Here is a 19,645-nt window from a genome sequence, read left to right as displayed (position 1 = left end):
AGAGGGGCAGAGCAGGAAGACAGAAAGAGCCTCGGCCCCAACCACCCCACAAAGCAGACTTGTTATACCCACTCTACATGTCACGTGGGCAAGAAATAAACTTCTGTCCTTTTAGTCACTGTTTTTCTAGGACTCTGTCACAGCCATCGAACTTATATCCTAAGTAACAAATTCCCCCCAAAATTAAAAGTGGTTGGGTAAGGAGGCTACTGTCATTGCTGTTGTTAGTACCCTCTGAAATTTCACATAATATACATATATCACCTAGATTTTTAAAAACACAAATTAATTTTTATAAAGAGAGATGGAAATTAAAGTAATTTTGAAGTATTATTATTTTTCACCTGGTAAGTTAAGAAAAACTTTTAGAAGGGTACCATCACTGTTTGTGAAGTTGCACTGAAAGCCATATATCATTGAATACAGCACTCTAAACTGATATAGCCCTTTCAGAAACCAATTAAAGCAACTTGCAAACAGAACTAGAAAAGGGTTCATAAACTTTGACCAAAAAAAATCACACTCTTGGGGATGTTTCCTCAGGAAGTAATTCTATAGAGGCAAAGAGCTGTCTCCATAATAGCCCAAACATGAAAAAGGCCAAATGTTCAACATGATAGGGAAGATTTAGGATATTATGATACACTTGAGTTGACAGAATATTATGTATGGATTAAAAAAACAATTGGGAAGCCTGCCTAAAAACAAAGAAATATTTTCTGATATCACATTAAGTAAAAACCAAAAAATAAAGATAGAATCAGTCTGATTTTTAAGATAAGTGTGTGCGGGAACACGAATTTAAAAGATTTATGACACATACAAAAGAACAAAGTTGAACTCCTATCTTTGCTATATATAAAAATTATACTTAATTTAAAAATGGATTAAAGACCTAAAGATAGGATCTAAAACCATAAAACTCTTAGAAGAAACATAGGTATAAATCTTTGTGATCTTTGATTAGGCAGTGGTTTCTTAGATATGACACCAAAATCAAAAACAAAAGAAAAAGTAGATAAATTGGACTTTAACAAAATTTAAAACTTCTGTGTTTCAAAGGACACCATCAAGGAAGTGAAAAGAAAACCCACAGAACTGGAGAACATTTTTGTAAATCATATATCTGATAAGAAACTTGTATCTAGCATAAAAAAATTATTACAATAATAAAGACAACTAAATAAAAAATGGGCAGATGATCTGAACAGATGTTTCTCTAAAGAAGATATATAAATGGCCAATAAGCATGTGAAAAGATGCTCAATACCATTAGCCATCAGGTAAATGCAAATCAAAACCACAATGAGATAATGCTTCACACTCACCAGCATGACCATAAAAAAAAGACAGACAATAACAAGTATAGGCAAAGATGTGGAGAAACTGGAACCCCCATGTACTGCTGCTGGGAATGTAAAATAGAGCAGCTGTTTTAAAAAAGTCTCATTGTTCCTCAACCAGTTAAAAATAGAATTACCATAAGACCCAACAACTCTACTCCTAGATATTGGGTTGGCCCAAATCTGAACGAATGTTCATAGCAGCTAGCTGGAAAGTGGAAAGAAACAAAATGTCCATCAACTGATGAATGGATAAATAAAATCTGGTATATACAATGGAATATTCTGAAATAAAAAGGAATGAAGTACTGACTACAACATGGATGAACCTTGAAAACATTATACTATATGAAAGAAGCCAGTGACAAAAGAACAAATATCATATGAGTCCATTTATATGAAATGTCCAGAACAGGAAAGTTTATGTAGAAAGAAAGTAGATTAGTGGCTGCCTGGGGCTGGGGGAAATAGGAGGAATGGGGGTGACTGCTAGAGGGTATGGGATTTCTTTGGGGGATGATAAAAATGTCCTAAAATTGACAGTGGTGATGGTTGTAAAACTCTGTAGATATACTAAAAACCATTGAATTGCACATTTTAAATGGGTGAATTTTATGATATGTGAATTATATCTCAATAAAGTCATTACAAGAAAAATATGAAAAAAAAGTAGAGTACTTGCATTAAAGGGTTGAATTTTTCTCCATTTTCCCACATAAAAGGTCTATTATGACAGTTTTTCAATTAGAAAAAAGTTCTTGGCCAGGCCTAGCATTCTCCACATTTCTCATTAGTCATGTGCTGGTGACATGAAGCAGGAAGCCAAGGAGAAATCCCAAGTAACTGAAGCAGTTCATACAGGGGTTAAGTCATAGCTAAATGCTTTAGAAGATACAAAGGATTACTAACTTAATAGTTAGTAATTACAAAGGAAACATTCCAGTCAAGAAGCTGCCCTCTGCTCTCAGGGCCCCCACTGCAAAAAAGGCAGGTCTTTCACGCCCCATGGAAAAACAGACCAAAGTCTCTGTTCATAACTCAGCAAAGCAGTGCTGCTTGCAACTAGGTCCCAGGGATGCTCTGTGGAAACAGGGTCCTCTGGTCAAGTAAGCGTGAGGAGAGCTGCATGACGTCCCCTCGTAGACAGTCACAGTGCACGTTAGCACAGCGAAGGCACTAAAAAGTCCAGAAGCAAAGAAACCTATTTATTTTTGCTTTATTCCAGGTTACCTGAGCACGGAAGCTTTCCTCCACACAGTTATCTATTAACATGTGCTGAAAGGATGCTAGTAGGAGCAGTTTGATTGAGAATAAACTATTATCCACAGGATTCTGTTCCTTACCCTTTGTCCCACCCCCATGCTGAATCAATGGAGATGGTGCAAGACAATAGGGAGCAATAAATTATTCAGTGCTCTGGGGCTTCTCTCTAATGTGTCAATAAAAATAGGGTTTCTAAATCACCCATTAGGGAGACCTCATTTACCCTTTTGGCAAAAAATACATTGTGTAGACCACTGGTGACTCAGAGCTGAAATGTGTGGTTCCAAAGCCCCAGGGTTTGCATATTTTAATATTAGGAATGTAAGAAAAGGCTCCAGGAAATGTCAGAACCGCTTCTAGAACTCTGATGATATTTCCCTATTGATGCTTTTTATGGTTTCTAGTTCCTATCAAGTCACAGCTTACATAACATGACTTAGATCAGAGGCGGTCAGCTGAGAAAAGGAGGCAATGCCAATGATTATGGAAATACACTCAATTTCAAGAACTGTATAGAGAAGGACCTTAATTTTTGCTCTCTTAAAGGAATCTGTGCCAATTATAGTATGCTGAGCAAAAACCGTACACTTAGTCAGTAACATCAGCAACCCAGTTGGCCAGGCCAGAAATCAGGGAGTTGTCCCAGGAGCCTTCCAAATACTTCTCAGAGCTGTTCTCGCCCCTCCATTCTGATGGCCACTGTTCTAGGGTCTTCACCATCTCTCACCCTAACTAATGGGGTAAGCCAGCTCTCCTGCCTCTACTCTGCGACTCAAGCATCACCCTGTCCACATGTGTCACCCTCCTCCTCAGACCCCTCAGGCCTCCTTCTGTTCCCACCAAGCGCTCCACCCCACCTTGCCCGATAGCCTCATCACCTGCGCTGCAGAGAAAACTCAACTTACAAAGGTGAAATGACCATCCTTAAGTCATAGGATGGATCTGGGATCAGAACCTTGATCATCTTGTGCCAACTCAGGAGACAATATGCAGAAATCAACTTAGCAACTGCAGGAACTCATGTTTGAGAATTTAAACTTGTGCAAGTGATATATTCAGTCACAACTGTGTGCTGCCATGACTTGCAGCAGTTACTGCTCTAACATTAGTTATCCTCAAAACTGGACATTTGAGGGAAAACCAAGCTGCTTGCCTGATTTGAGCCACATGGCAATGGTAAATGACACTAGTGATAAGATGTTCAGGTTTAAAATGTGACCTCAAAGGCCAAAGGAGGCATAAATCCATATTCATATGGTAATTTTAATTCATTGGGAAAACTGCATTACACTCTAGCACTGTACTGGCTATAAATGACTGATTCTACATGTCAACATCCAGAGACTTGACATGCAAATTAATCTAGAGACTTTGAATAAATTGACATCTGCAAAAAGAATATTTCCATTCTGAAAATTAGAATCAGAAAATTTAGAGCCAAGTGTAGTGTTCCATTTGTAATTGTTTCAGAGATTACTAAAAAGAGGGGAGAACAAAGGAAATAACCAGGCCAAGTCAGATCTGCTGATATCCAAATGATCATGAAAACATTGCTCTCTGCATATGCTAAAATCATTTCTTAATTTCTTACATATGAAAATGTTTTGGATTTATATAGTGTCTTTCATGTCAGGAACTCCATCTCTTGTAACTTATTGGCTAGTTAATCCTCTATTGCTATTACTTCATTTTAATTTGTGTCCCCAAATTAACCATGGGAAAAAAATCTAAGGCCAGATGTTTATATTTTTCAGTTTTTCAATTTTAGATATTATTCAACCAACATAGCCCTCAAGGAATCTCAAAATGCTCATGAAAGTAAAAACAACAAGTTTTCCCTTTAAACTAAATAGTTGAAAACAATCCAATCTTTCTTTTGAATACGTGGAAAATAAAACTGAGAGAGATAGCTACTGGACTTTATAAGCACACACTGAAATCTTAAGAGTCTTTTCTCCATTTCAATATACAACAACAAAAGAGATGAAACCAAGTGATATCTGTCCTGTGCCAGTGAATTACATATGCATCTGGGTCTCCTCTGCTATGACCCTGCCTCCGCCCCCCGAAGACAGGACTGTGAACGGCCATCTATGCATCCCCAAGTGCTCAGTATGTAGCAGGCTCTCAGTAAGTATTAACTGATCTGAATATGGATGTTGTTAAGTAAACAATTAGAAGTCCTAAGCAGAGATAAGCTGGGATGACATTGTTTATCTTTCCAATGTGATCAGGAAATCTTTCATTCTGACTATTTTAAGAATAGCAATTAAAAAAAAAAACTTTATGCCACCATTCAAAAAATTTTATTAATCAAATAATTCAAATAGACCTCCAATAATTCAGATGGTGTGCTTTTGGGTTGAAGTTTATAGTCTATGAAAAGTGAAGGAGGCTGAGATTTTTACAGAAATTTTACATTTCTCTGGAGATCTACTTCTAAATGACAGGTGAGTTCTTTTCGCCTGCCCAGGATCATATCCCCTTCCTCTGGGAAGAGCCTCTGAGTTTCAGAAAGCTACCCCTTCCTCACTGATGACAGTCTTGTTGGTCTATCAAGGAAGGTGCCTGGCCTTCCCTTGGCCAACAAAAAGGCCAGGGTCCCCAGTTATACCAAGTGAACACCCTTCTCTGCAACAGGAATCTCAAACCAAGTGTCCCAAGCACTGAGGGCGAGGTGAGAGCAGATTCACTCAGTCAGTGGTACGCAAGACACTATTAGTTCCTACTGCCCAACCCCCCATGGCTGTCTGGTCCAAGTCCTCTTCCAGACTGGTTCTTCCCCACGGCTTTCCAGTATGTTCCCCTCCTCCCCTGGGTTAGCCAGAGATGGATTCTGTTGCTTGCAACCCTGGAATACTGTCTAATGCATAGGCACTTCCCAATCCTCACTGACCAACACCTGCTATGCCAATTCTAGGTCAGCTTGATCCACTCATTTAAGACCTGTATTGAGCAGGACTCGCTTGTCTGCTCAGATCACTGTGTGAATTCTTAAAGATACTAAAATTAAGTTATTGAAATGTTTCCTTTAATTGTCATTGGCTTCCTTCCTGTCCCTGCCAGTATAGTTTTGTTTGATGATAAAATTATAAGTTAAGTACCAGATTCTATTCCTATCAGAAAAGAGCTTTAAATCTAGATTATATTTAAAGGGAAAGAGTTGAGCTTTCAAACAAAAACTTAAGAAGCGGACAAACTAGTAACTCAAAGTAACTTAACATTTTCAAAGTTCTTTTTGATCCTCATGTTTTAAAATCAAAACATGAAAAGTTAGGCCAAGGAGAATAACAGATCACACAAGATGACAAATGTGAAAGAACCATGAACTCTGTGAAACATAAGGCATAATGCCCGTCTTAACCTTAACTTGCCAACTCACCTTTGCCAGGGATGAGAGCCTTCCGAAAGGCTTCCTTCAGAGAGCTGTGCCCATGTAAGAGTCTGTGGCTGGGAGAGATGGCCACGTGGGCGGTGCCGTAAATGGCCTCGGGGGTGGCCGTGTAGGCGCTCAGCTTTTCTCCTGTGACTTGCCCATCAACCTGGCAGGGGGGAAGCAGACTCATTTCCTCAATCCTCCCTCTGGGCTGCTGTGCTCCCCAGCCATATCCCTTCCTCCCACCCCTCCCCAATCCCAGATAGTGGTGACAGCTTCTGACCATAGCCACAGGGATGTGGGGACCTGAGGTGGTCCCTGGCAGGGGCAGAAAGGGCAAGAGAGAAGAGGGTCACAGCTCCTCTTTCAGGAGGCCTCCGCAGTGCCAATAACCAGGCGTACTTGGGGGCCCCAAATCAAAGGGGGTCAAAGCATGCTCAGAAGGATGCCTTCCCCGGTTCTTGGCTCCTTTGTTCACAAATCAATAATAACTGTCAATGTTATTCGTCCTGAGAAAGGAGCTATATACTTTCCTCCAGGATTTAAGTTACAAATAAAGGCATCAAAATTTCTAACCAGAAAAAGACACTGAGGCTAATTCCATTTTGAATAGGAAAGAAAGGACAGCCTGAGCTGAGCTCAAGAATGAGTGCTCCTAGGGCTGGTTAAATGCCTTTCAAGGAAGAGTCAAACATTAGGCACCAACTGAATGCCAACTATGTGACAGACACAGAGCACACAGAGAGGCCAGATCCTCCTTTGTTCACACATTCCAATGTGCTCACAAAGTGCCAATGATGTGCGAAGCGCTTGGGGCCCAGAACTAAAAGTCCACACTATGGGCTGAGTGCCAATTAGGTGTCACCTATGGAGCCAGGCCTGGGGCCTCAGAGGCACAGCCACATGGCCCTGTACCTGCAGGACTGAGAGTGTTCCCCCCGGAGATGTCTCATTTTCAGGTGGGTCCAGGAATGGAGGTGGAGACACTTTCATGATAAAATATTGGGCAAGGGAGAGAATACAGAAGACATTCCACATACAGTAGCCAGGTGGCTCAGAGACCCGCATCCCTCACCCTGGTGAAGAAGCAAAGGCCTACAATGTGATCACATCTTGAAATGAAAATTTTGGATGTAATGAGTTAAATAAAATGTTATTAAAATTAATTTCACCTGTTTCTTTGCACTTTAAAAAATGTGGCTACTAGAAAATTTGAAATTACATATGTGACTCTCAGTATCTTTCTACTGGATAGCACTGTTGCAGAGTCTCAAGTTGCTGGTTTCTTCAAAGAGTTCTAAAAATGCAGAAGGGGGTTTCTGAGCATTAATTGCTGGAGATGCTCTTGCTCGATCACCTTTAATGTGAAGTCCAAATGGCAGCCCACACAGTCCCCGATCCAGTGGGCCTGCATGCCTTTTATTCCATACCATTCCGGAAGGTCTGCCAGCGCGTCCTGCATGGGCTGTAGGAATGAAAGGAGAACGGAGAGGTAGAAGCACACAGCTTACTTAAGACAAAGCAAGTGATCTGGGGCTCACTAAGGTGGGAGAACTGGGGACACTGAAGGAGGTTCAGGATTTAGCCCTTTTCTTCTTCACTTGTCAATCAGAGAGGCCCAGCAAAGGTCACACAGATGCACTCATCATGACTCAATTTAGTGAGATGGGTTTCACTCACTTCTCTATTTTGAGTGGGCCAAGGTTTCAGAGAGAGAAGAAAATTAACAAGGAGAGACCATGATTAACATCTTTGATGGATGTGGTTAGTGCATTCTCCTCCACAGTCTGGGACCTAAACAAAAGAAGTTCAAGTTTATGAATTTTTAAACCCTAAGATAAGTCATTCACAGGTATGGCTATTCTACAACTCAACTGTATCATATATAGAACATTATAAGTTTATTTAAAAAATAAAAATTAGCATAAGGGAAACCATCACATTGATTTGTGTAACATTTACTATTAAAAGCATACATTTATTTTCATCGCCTAATTTTAATCCTAAAATCCTACAAAAGGGAGGCTTTTCAATAAACTATTCTCTATGGTCTCAAGCTCATGCCATCCCTTTATTTGAAGATGAGATACATTCTTTCAACAAATAAGTTTAAAAGTAAATCATATGTTTATAATAAGAGTCCAATTTTAAATTCCTAATTGTATTATGACTAATACAGGCAACATAACGATGCTTTATTCGTGTAGTGTTTTGTAATTCATAAAGTGCTTTTACACACATCTCTTCTCACACACTCTGGGTAAGGTAGCTCACTTTCAGATTAATGAACCCACACTGAGAAAGCGTATAGCTTTCTCATGCAAGCCTGCAGGAAAGGACAAGCCAGGACTAAAACCCAGACCTTACTAACTGCATTCTTTTGCCTACAGGGCAGAGACTTACTCTATCATGTGATAAACAACACAGAGCATTTTTCACACTTGTCATCTATCTATCCAGCCATTCTCATTTATTCGGGAGAGGCTGCAAGTTTCAAGATCCAGAAATTTCTTCTGAGGCAGAAATTGTGGATTATGGACACCATCAAGTTGACCAGCAATGTGTTCATTCATTTGTTTATTCCCAGGAATGTATTAATTCCCCAACCCTAAACACAAGGACCTCATCTAGGCATTGGAGACTGGGGCATACACAAAGCAGGATGTGCCAGAGTCCCTAAAATGAAGTTTAAATAATGCACACATGGAGCCTGCTGCTATTCGTTGGGTAACTGATCAAACTGCAATGCCAAATGCTATTAGCATCAAAGAAGATGGGACACGGGTCATGGAAATGAATCAAGGGAAAAGAAAAATAGTGGGAGGGTAGGGAAGAAAAGTAACAGAGTGAAAAGTAGGGAGAGGTATAAAAGATTTGGGGGGTGGACCACAGAGGAGAAGGAAAGTCATAGGAAGTGGGTGGGTGAGGAAAGAAAAGCTCCAAAAAGAAAAGAAAGGAAGGGAAAAGAAGCAACTAAAGAGTGCCTGCCCAGCCCACAGTAGGGTGCAATGACCAGTCAGTAACAGGGTGAGCCTTCCTGCCATGGGGCTGTCAATTTTGAGAGAAAAGCAAAGCAAAGAGGGAACGGAGTTACACTAATATTAAAATAGAAACCAGACGTGTGTGCAAAATTGGAAAAGGAGAGCACTGGAAAGCCTCAGTGAAGAGCTCAAGCTGTCCTTTTAACGCAACGTCACACTAAGGCTCAGTAAAGGCAGGTCCCCTTCCTTTTTGCTACCAATAGGAACCTAGCAGTGTAACACTTGGCATAATCCTCATGCAGAGACCCAACTACCCAGCTCATGTTTATAGGTCATCTTCAACAAAATGATTCTAGGGTTCTCCCATTTCCGGACCATTAATCACGAAAGATAAAAACGTTTTTTATGAGGAAATGTCATTAATTAGAAACCATGGGTATTTTATAGTCTACCTGGTCATTTGGAAAGGAGATCCACAAGAACCAAATAGCTGATGACAAAGATTCAGAAATATTTTAGGTAAGTTTTGAAACTTCATAATTCAGCATGACCTATGCTTAAGCCAATTCATGATGTTGATGAAACCGTACTGCCCAATCTCCCAGGGCAGGATCAAGGAAAACCAGAGTTGCTAGTTTTAAGTAAAATAAGCAGATCAACATGTGTCAATGCCATAGATATATTCCAACATCTGTGCTTGTGAGATGGCTCTCCATAGGATATACAAAATGCTTTATGGGTCAACTAAGTTGCCCAAAAGGACCATTATGTTTCAGTATTTGCCTGAGTGAAAACTGACTTTTGAGAATGTGGTAAAAGTCCTGCTTCAGGTTCCTGACTGTTCATTACTTGAATTAAAGTGGCTTTCTTTTGGTACAAACTATTATGTATAAAATAAATAAGCTACAAGGATATATTGTACTGCCCAAGGAATATAGCCAGTATCTTATAATAACTATGAATGGAGTATAATCTATAAAAATTTTCAATCACTACATTATATACCTGGAACTAACATAATATTGTAAATCAACTATACCTCAAAAAAAAAAAAGTCAGAGCAACAAGATTGGTTTAAGATGGTGGAGTAGAAGGACGTGCTCTCATTCCCTCTTGCAAGAACACCAGAATTACAACAAACTGCTAAACAATCATCGATGGGAAGACACTGGAACTCACCAAAAATGATACCCCACATCCAAACACAAAGGAGAAGCCACAGTGAGATGGTAGAAGGGGCACAATCACAATAAAATCAAATTTCATAACTGCTGGGTGGGTGACTCACAAACAGAGAACATTTATACCACAGAAGTCCACCCACTGGAGTGAAGGTTCTGAGCCCCACGTCAGGCTTCCCAATCTGTGGGTCTGGCAACGGAAGGAGAATTCCTAGAGAATCAGACTTTGAAGGCTAGTGGGATTCGATTGCAGGACTTTGACAGGACTGGGGGAAAAAGAGACTCCACTCTTGGAGGGCACACACAAAGTAGTGTGCTCACTGGGACCAAGTGGAAGGAGCAGTGACCCCATAAGAGACTGAACCAGACCTACCTGCTAGTGTTGGAGGGTCTCACAGGCAGGGGATGACTGTGGCTCACCGTGGAGACACTGGCAGCAGAAGTTCTGGGAAGTACTCGTTGGCATGAGCCTTCCCAGAGTCTGCCATTAGCCCCACCAAAGAGACCGGGTAGGCTTCAGTGTTGGGTCACCTCAGGCTAAACAACCAACAGGGAGGGAACCCAGCCCCATCCATCAGCAGACAAGTGAATTTATGTTTTACTGAGCTCAGCCCACCAAAGCAACAGCTAGCTCTACCCACCACCAGTCCCTCCCATCAGGAAACTTGCACAAGCCTCTTAGATAGCCTCATCCACCAGAGGGTAGACAGCAGGAGCAAGAAGAACTACAGTCCTGCAGCCTGTGGAACAAAAACCACATTCACAGAAAGATAGACAAGATGAAAAGGCAGAGGGCTATGTACCAGATGAAGGAACAAGATAAAACCCCAGAAAAACAACTAAATGAAGTGGAGATAGGAAACCTTCCAGAAAAAGAATTCACAATAATGATAGTGAACATGATCCAGGACCTGGCAAAAAAAATGGAGGCAAAGATTGAGAAGATGAAAGAAAAGTTTAACAAAGATCTGGAAGAATTAAAGAACAAACAAATAGAGATGAACAACACAATAACTGAAATGAAAAATACACTAGAAGGAATTGACAGCAGAATAACTGAGGCAGAAGAACGGATAAGGGACATGGAACACAGAATGGTGGAATTCACTGCTGTGGAACAGAATAAAGAAAAAAGGATGAAAAGAAATGAAGACAGCCTAAGAGACCTCTGGGACAACATTTAACATAACAACATTCGCATTATGGAGGTCCCAAAAGGAGAATAGAGAGAGAAAGGACCAGAGGAAATATTTGAAGAGATTATAGTTGAAACCTTCCCTAACATGGGAAAGGAAATAGCCATCTAAGTCCAGGAAGTGCAGAGAGTCCCATACAGGATAAACCCAAGGAGAAACACGCCGAGACACATAGTAATCAAACTGGCAAAAATTAAAGACAAATAAAAATTATTGAAAGCAGCAAGGGAAAAACAAAACATAACATACAAAGGAATCCCCATAAGGTTATCAGCTGATTTTTCAGTGGAAACTCTGCAGCCCAGAAAGGAGTGGCAGGATATACTTAAAGTGATGAAAGGGAAGAAACTATAACCAAGATTACTCTACCCGGCAGGAGTCTCATTCAGATTAGACAGAGAAATCAAAAGCTTTACAGACAAGCAAAAGCTAAGAGAATTCCACACCACCAAACCAGCTCTACAACAAATGCTAAAGGAACTTCTTTAAGTGGGAAACACAAGAGAAGAAAAGAACCTATAAAAACAAACCCAAAACAATTAAGAAAATGGAAATATGAAAACACATATCGATAATTACCTTAAACGTGAATGGATTAAATGCTCCAACCAAAAGACACAGGCTTGCTGAATGGATACAAAAACAAGACCCGTATATATGCTGTCTACAAGAGACCCACTTCAGACCAAGGGAAACATTCAGACTGAAAGTGAGGGGATGGAAATAGATACTCCATGCAAATGGAAATCAAAAGAAAGCTGGAGTAGCAATACTCATATCAGATAAAATAAAGAATGCTACAAGAGACAAGGAAGGACATTACGTAATGATCAAGGGATCAATCCAAGAAGAAGACATAACAATTATAAGTACATATGCACCCAACACAGGAGCACCTAATACATAAGCCAACTGCTAACAGCTATAAAAGAGGAAATTGACAGTAACACAATAATAGTGGGGGACTTTAACACCTCACTTACACCAATGGACAGATCATCCAAACAGAAAATTAATAAGGAAACACAAGCTTTAATGACACAATAGACCAGATAGATTTAATTGATATTTATAGGACATTCCATCCCAAAACAGCAGTTTACACTTTCTTCTCAAGTGCGCACGGAACATTCTCCAGGATAGATCACATTTTGGGTCACAAATCAAGCCTCAGTAAATTTAAGAAAATTGAAATCATATCAAGCATCTTTTGCGAACACAATGCTGAGATCAGAAATCAATTACAGGGAAAAAAATGTAAAAACATAAACACATAAATACATAAAAAATGTAAAAACAAAAACATAAACAGTACGTTACTAAATAACCAAGAGATCACTGAACAAATCAAAGAGGAAATCAAAAAACACCTAGAGACAAATGACAATGAAAACACAACAATCCAAAACCTACGGGATGCAGCAAAAGCAATTCTAAGAGGAAAGTTTATAGCTATATACAAGCCTACCTCAAGAAACAAGAAAAATCTCAAATAAACAATCTAACCTTACACCTAAAGGAACTAGAGAAAGAAGAACAAACAAAACCCAAAGTTGGCAGAAGGAAAGAAATCATAAAGATCAGAGCAGAAATAAATGAAATAGAAACAAAGAACACAATAGCAAAGATCAATAAAACTAAAAGCTGGTTCTTTGAGAAGATAATCAAAATTGATAAACCATTAGCCAGACTCATCAAGAAAAAGAGGGAGAGGACTCAAATCAATAAAATTAGAAATGAAAAAGGAGAAGTTACAACAGACACTGCAGAAATACAAAACATCTGAAGAGACTACTACAAGCAACTCTATGCCAATAAAATGGACAACCTGGAAGAAATGGACAAATTCTTAGAAAGGTATAACCTTCTAAGACTGAACCAGGAAGAAACAGAAAATACGAACAGACCAATCACAAGTCACGAAATTGAAACTGTGATTAAAAATCTTCCAACAAACAAAAGTCCAGGACCAGATGGCTTCACAGGTGAATTCTATCAAACATTTAGAGAAGAGCTAACACCCATCCTCTCAAACTCTTCCAAAAAATTGCAGAGGAAGGACCACTCCCAAACTGATTCTATGAGGCCACCATCACCCTGATACCAAAACCAGACAAAGATACTACAAAGAAAGAAAATTACAGACCAATGTCACTGATGAATATAGATGCAAAAATCCTCAACAAAATACTAGCAAACAGAATCCAACAACACATTAAAAGGATCATACACCATGATCAAGTGGGATTTATCCCAGGGATGCAAGGATTCTTCAATATACGCAAATCAATCAATGTGATACACCATATTAAGAAATTGAAGAATATAAACCATACGATTGGGCTTCCCTGGTGGCGCAGTGGTTGAGAGTCTGCCTGCTGATGCAGGGGACACGGGTTCATGCCCCGGTCCGGTAAGATCACACATGTCGCGGAGCGGCTGGGCCCAGTGAGCCATGGCCACTGAGCCTGCACGTCCGGAGCCTGTGCTCCGCAACGGGAGAGGCCACAGCAGTGAGAAGCCCATGTACCGCAAAAAAAAAAAAAAAGAAAAAAAACCAAAACCATACGATCATCTCAATAGATGCAGAAAAAGCTTTTGACAAAATTCAACACCCATTTAGGATAAAACCTCTCCAGAAAGTAGGCATAGACGGAACCTACCTCAACATAACAAAGGCCATATACGACAAGACCACAATAAACATCATTCTCAATGGTGAAAAACTGAAAGCATTTCCTCTAAGATCAGGAACAAGACAAGGACGTCCACTCTTGCCACTATTATTGAGCATAGTTTTGGAAGTCCTAGCCATGGCAATCAGAGAAGAAAGGGAATACAAATTGGAAAAGAAGAAGTAAAACTGTCACTGTTTGCAGATGACATGATACTATACATAGAGAATCCTAAAGATGCCACCAGAAAACTACTAGAGCTAATCAATGAATTTGGTAAAGTTGCAGGATACAAAATTAATGCACAGAAATCTCTTGCATTCCTATATACTAAAGATGAAAAATCTGAAAGAGAAATTAAGGAAACACTCCCATTTACCACTGCAACAAAAAGAATAAAATACCTAGGAAAAAAACCTACCTAGGGAGACAAAAGACCTGTATACAGAAAACTATAAGACCCTGTTGAAAAAAATTAAAGATGATACCAACAGATGGAGAGATATACCATGTCCTTGGATTGGAAGAATCAATATTGTGAAAATGACTATACTACCCAAAGCAATCTACAGATTCAATGCAATCCCTATCAAATTACCAATGGCATTTTTTACAGAACTAGAACAAAAAATCTTAAAATTTGTATGGAGACACAAAAGACCCCGAATAGCCAAAGCAGTCTAAAGGGAAAAAAATGGAGCTGGAGGAATCAGACTCCCTGACTTCAGGCTATACTACAAAGCTGCAGTAATCAAGACAATATGGTACTGGCACAAAAACAGAAATATAGATCAATGGAACAGGATAGAAAGCCCAGAGATAAACCCACGCACCTATGGTCAACTAATCTATGACAAAGGAGGCAAGGATATACAATGGAGAAAAGACAGTCTCTTCAATAAGTGGTGTGGGAAAACTGGACAGCTAGATGTAAAAGAATGCAATTAGAATACTCCCTAACACCACACACAAAAATAAACTCAAAATGGATTAGAGACCTAAATGTAAGACCAGGCACTATACAACTCTTAGAGGAAAACATAGGAAGAACAGTGTTTGACATAAATCACAGCAAGGTCTTTTTTGATCCACCTCCTACAGTAATGGAAATAAAAACAAAATTAAACAAATGGGACCTAATGAAACTTAGAAGCTTTTGCACAGCAAAGCAAACCATAAACAAGACGAAAAGACAACCCTCAAAATGGGAGAAAATATTTGCAAACAGATTAACGGACGAAGGATTAATCTCCAAAATATATAAACAGCTCATGCAGCTCAATATTAAAAAATCAAACAACCCAATCCAAAAATGGGCAGAAGACCTAAATAGACATTTCTGCAAAGAGGACATACAGATGGCCAGGAAGCGCATGAAAAGCTGCTCAACATCACTAATTATTAGAGAAATGCAAATCAAAACTACAATGAGGTATCACCTCACACCAGTTAGAATGGGCATCATCAGAAAATCTACAAAGAACAAATGCTGGAGAGGGTGTGGAGAAAAGGGAACCCTCTTGCACTGTTGGTGGGAATGTAAATTGGTACAGCCACTATGGAGAACACTATGGAGGTTCCTTAAAAAACTAAAAATAGAATTGCCTTATGACCCAGTAATCCCACTACTGGGCATATACCCAGAGAAAAACCATAATTCAAATTTGAAGACACATGCACCCCAATGTTCATTGCAGCACTATTTACAGATGAATCAGTTTGCAGGGCAGAAACTGAGACACAGATGTAGAGAACAAACGTATGGACACCAAGGGGGGAAAGCAGCGGTGGGTGGTGGTGTTGGTGTGATGAATTGAGAGATTGGGATTGACATGTATACACTAATATGTATAAAATGGATAACTAATAGGAACCTGCTGTATAAGAAAATAAATAAAATAAAATTCAAAAAAAAATTAAAGCAACAATCACACAGTGTATAAGTAGTTCCTTTTGTATAAAGAATAAAAAAGTCAATAAAATTTATTGTAAACTTAAAAAAAAAAAGTGGCCTTCTTTCAGTTTCTCAAAAATACCAAGCCTGCCTCATGGCCTTGGCACATGCTATGTTCTTGCCTTGAAACACCGTTTCCTCACCCTCTATACAGTGGCTGCTGAGTCTCCCCATCTAAAGAGGTGCCCCTATCATTCTCCTTGCTCTTCCCACATCCCTAATGGTCCATCTCTTCGCTAGTCTGTTTGACTGCTTGTTGATGGTCTGGCTCCTCCTCTGCATTATAAGCTCCCTGAGAGTTCTGTTCACCAGTGTAAACTCAGCACCTATAGTTTCTGATATATAATAGGTATTTTGAATAAGTGAAAAAAAAATGAGAAATGGGCCTCCTGCCAAGGTAATGCAGAAACCAAAACCTTTCCCCTTCTCTTTTCCCGGATAATGACGAGGAAGCCTACCTCTAATAACCTGGGTCAGCCAAGGCTCTGGTTTCAATAGACCTGTCCCAGGGGACACACTGCTGACCATGGACAGGTGGCCTTGTCCTCCTGCGGCACAGCCAACAGGAACCTGGCTCTTCAGTGGGCCCCTTGGTGGCCTTTCAGTTTCATTGGTGTCCCTCTCTTTCCCTCCCTCATGGATCTCAAGAGGACTCAATTCCATGATTTTAAGTCTGCAAACTTTGTGCTTTAAGAGAAAGTTACAAAAGTCCAAAAAAAAAAAAACATTGATACAGATTTATTTATTTATTTGATACAGGTTTATTTTTAAATGTGACTTTTGGGGTGTTTAAAAATCACTCATAAGGACTTCCTTGGTGCTTCAGCAGTTAAGACTCTGTGCCCCCAATGCAGGGGGCCTGGGTTCGATTCCTGGTCAGGGAACTAGATCCAGCATGCTGCAACTAAAAGATCCCACACGCTGCAATGAAGATCCCAGGTGCTGCAACCAAGACCCGGTGCAGCCAAATAAATATTTTTAAAAATATCACTCATAGGGGTGGCCATAAGGCAGCATAAGATCATGATTCACTGAAGAAAAGTTGAATTATATTCCATATGTAGTTTATATGTATTTAGTTGGATATGAATTCCTCGGAAACTAACCATATACGTAAAGGTACCTATAAACACACTCAGCTAAGGAGAATATTTACTTGATTGAAAGAGCTTATTCCCAAAATCTTTCAGATAAACCATAGTTTCTCCATATTTTCCCTTCCTGGCCGACATAAACGGAACATGAAATTGCAGAGCTACACATACATGTAACATTTTAAGAATGTTACAAAACAAATATTAGAAACATAGAGTTTCTGTTACTGACAGCACAGACTTGAAAAGTCAAACAACTAATTTTAGCATAACCCAGAGGTTAATGGGATTTCTGGGATTTGATCTTTGATATACTAACCTAAAGATGCATGAGAGATAAAAATGAGTCAGTTGGTAAGAACTGCAATGTAAACTTCATCTAAAATAAGGCTTTCCTAGAAATTCTTTCAAAAGAAACCAGCTGCTATGGACACTAGAAGATGGCATGTGGTATCTCAATTATGAATGAATCATGTACCAAAGTTTCCATGCTCCCATCCACTTCAATTATAATATGGCCACTGAGCTCCCTTGTAGAAGACATTGTGTTTCGTGTAATAAAAGGTACCAGGAAATCCAGAGAACACAGGGACATGTTGAACTGCCCCATGAGTGTTCAATCAGCAAAACCCAGGAAACTATGGGCCAAACAGCCCAGGTCCTTCAACTGATAAATTGTAAGAAAAAGAAAGGGATAAAGATGGAAACCTGTAGATTAAAGTACTTGAAAGACGTCAAATTTAAAAAGTGAAGGTAGGAATAAACTATACTCTCTAGGGAGGCACATTTAGGTGCTAAAACTATAGAGAAATGTGAGGACGTGACTATCTAAAAGTTAGGATAGTAGCTACTTTGGGGCCAGGGAGGCACTTATGTTGAGATGAGGCATGTAGAGGGCTTCTGGAGCGCTCTGGCAAGATCCACTATCTTGACCTACAAGGGCGGCTGCTTTAAAATAATTCAGAAGCTATATATTTGTTATATGGTTATCTGCATTTCATTTTATAATAAAAATGTAAAAACAAAACAAAAACTTACTACTAAGTTTGGTATTACATAGGTCACAACTCTTATCCCACACTGTTCCCAGAGTATGGCATAGAGAAATGTTGGCCTGTGATCTCTATGATTCAAGTGTAAACTCTCTTGTTTTTCTTTAAACCCCACAAGGGGCCTGACCTAGAGCCTAGGACTGTGTCTTGAACTGGGCAAATGCTCATCAAATTCCCATTTAATTCCCTCCACTCAAGGGAGAGTCTCAGAGAGCAAGCAGTACTACAAAACCAGATCCCCAGGCATCTAGGGAGGGGAGAAGTAACCTTTGTAGAACACTTCCTATGTAGCAGGCACTTTTATGTATGTTGCCTCATTTAATCTTCACAACAGGACAAGTCAAGAAGTATTGTCTCCACCTCACAGATGAGAAAACAAGTCTCAGAAATTTCCTCTAAGTCACTCCAAAAGTATGGGGTGGAACAGGGAAAAAGCACTGGCAGCAAGGTGTAGCTGACTCCTAAGTTCATACGCATTCCTATACTCTACTATGCAATGACTACTCTCCAGCAGAGGTCCTTAAATCCAGCTTTCCCACAACCATATTTCAGATAGTTTTGGCTTATCATTCTCTAAGTTAAAAGAGACACTTATTAGAGATCTGCCTGCTTCTATTATCCTATTTATATTTTTATTTTTTTCCTGGAAAGAAGACTCTGGTTATAGTCATAGGGCTTGGGTTGTGATCAAAATTCCCTTTCTTCAGATAAGGACACAAAGGCTCCCAGAGGTTTAGCAAGCTGCCCAACATCACTTAGCTAATTGGAGTGAAGCTAAAAACTCATTCCTCAGGCCTCATTTAACTACAATGCATCTTCCTCAGAACCTTTCTCCCCAGTTGCACAGTGAACTTCTATTGTTTAAGCTGCCCAGCACCTGAAGTCTCTTCTTTCTTGGGGGCAGGGGTAGGGAGGTGAATTGCAAGATGGAGTGGCAGGGCCCCACCACCAACTATGGAAGCTAGAAAGAGGGTGCTTTTCCCATCCCAATCTCCTCCTCTGTGGAAGCTAAACAAATAGTGTAACCAATCATAGGCTCAGTACAATTGGAACACTGAGGGGGGACCTAGAGGCAGAGGGTCAACTGGTTTAAATAACACACCAGAACTGAGAGGCTGGAGATGCTGGTACTAATGGCAGCAATGACTTAACCAGACCATTCCTAGGACAAGATTTCAGCTGTGCCCTTGTTCTCCCTGATTCCTGCCTAGGCCTGGGTCTCCTGCCTTCCCATCCAACTGTGAGGAACCTGATCCTCTCCTGACCAATGCCTTTTTGGCTTAAGTTAACCAGAGTAACTTTAGGTTGTTTCAACAAAGCTTCCTAACTAATAATGGATTTTAAAAGTTTCAACATCCTGGGCTTCCCTGGTGGCGCAGTGGTTGGGAGTCTGCCTGCCGATGCAGGGGACGCGGGTTCGTGCCCCGGTCTGGGAGGATCCCACGTGCCGCGGAGCGGCTGGGCCCCTGAGCCATGGCCGCTGAGCCTGCGCGTCTGGAGCCTGTGCTCTGCAACGGGAGAGGCCACAAC

General features: G+C 40.1%; 1 protein-coding gene across 13 annotated transcripts in view; it reads right to left on the bottom strand.

Annotated features, from left to right (window-relative positions):
- The window catches only part of LARS2 (leucyl-tRNA synthetase 2, mitochondrial), a 282,370-nt gene that overhangs the window by 65,785 nt on the left and 196,940 nt on the right, over positions 1 to 19,645 (bottom strand). For all 13 annotated transcript variants that reach the window (XR_010946973.1, XR_010946974.1, XM_067754091.1 and 10 more), the window contains 2 exons: positions 7,340 to 7,447; positions 5,989 to 6,148 (listed from right to left, as the gene is read on the bottom strand). Coding sequence is in view for 11 of the 13 variants with exons in the window: in XM_067754091.1 (XP_067610192.1) it covers positions 5,989 to 6,148; positions 7,340 to 7,447 (268 nt within the window). In the remaining 2 variants the exon portion in view is untranslated. The remainder of the gene's footprint in view (positions 1 to 5,988; positions 6,149 to 7,339; positions 7,448 to 19,645) is intronic.

Source organism: Pseudorca crassidens, chromosome 10, assembly GCF_039906515.1.
Source record: "Pseudorca crassidens isolate mPseCra1 chromosome 10, mPseCra1.hap1, whole genome shotgun sequence".
In the NCBI taxonomy this organism is placed as follows: Eukaryota; Metazoa; Chordata; class Mammalia; order Artiodactyla; family Delphinidae; genus Pseudorca; species Pseudorca crassidens.
This window is presented reverse-complemented; position numbering and strand designations above follow the sequence as displayed.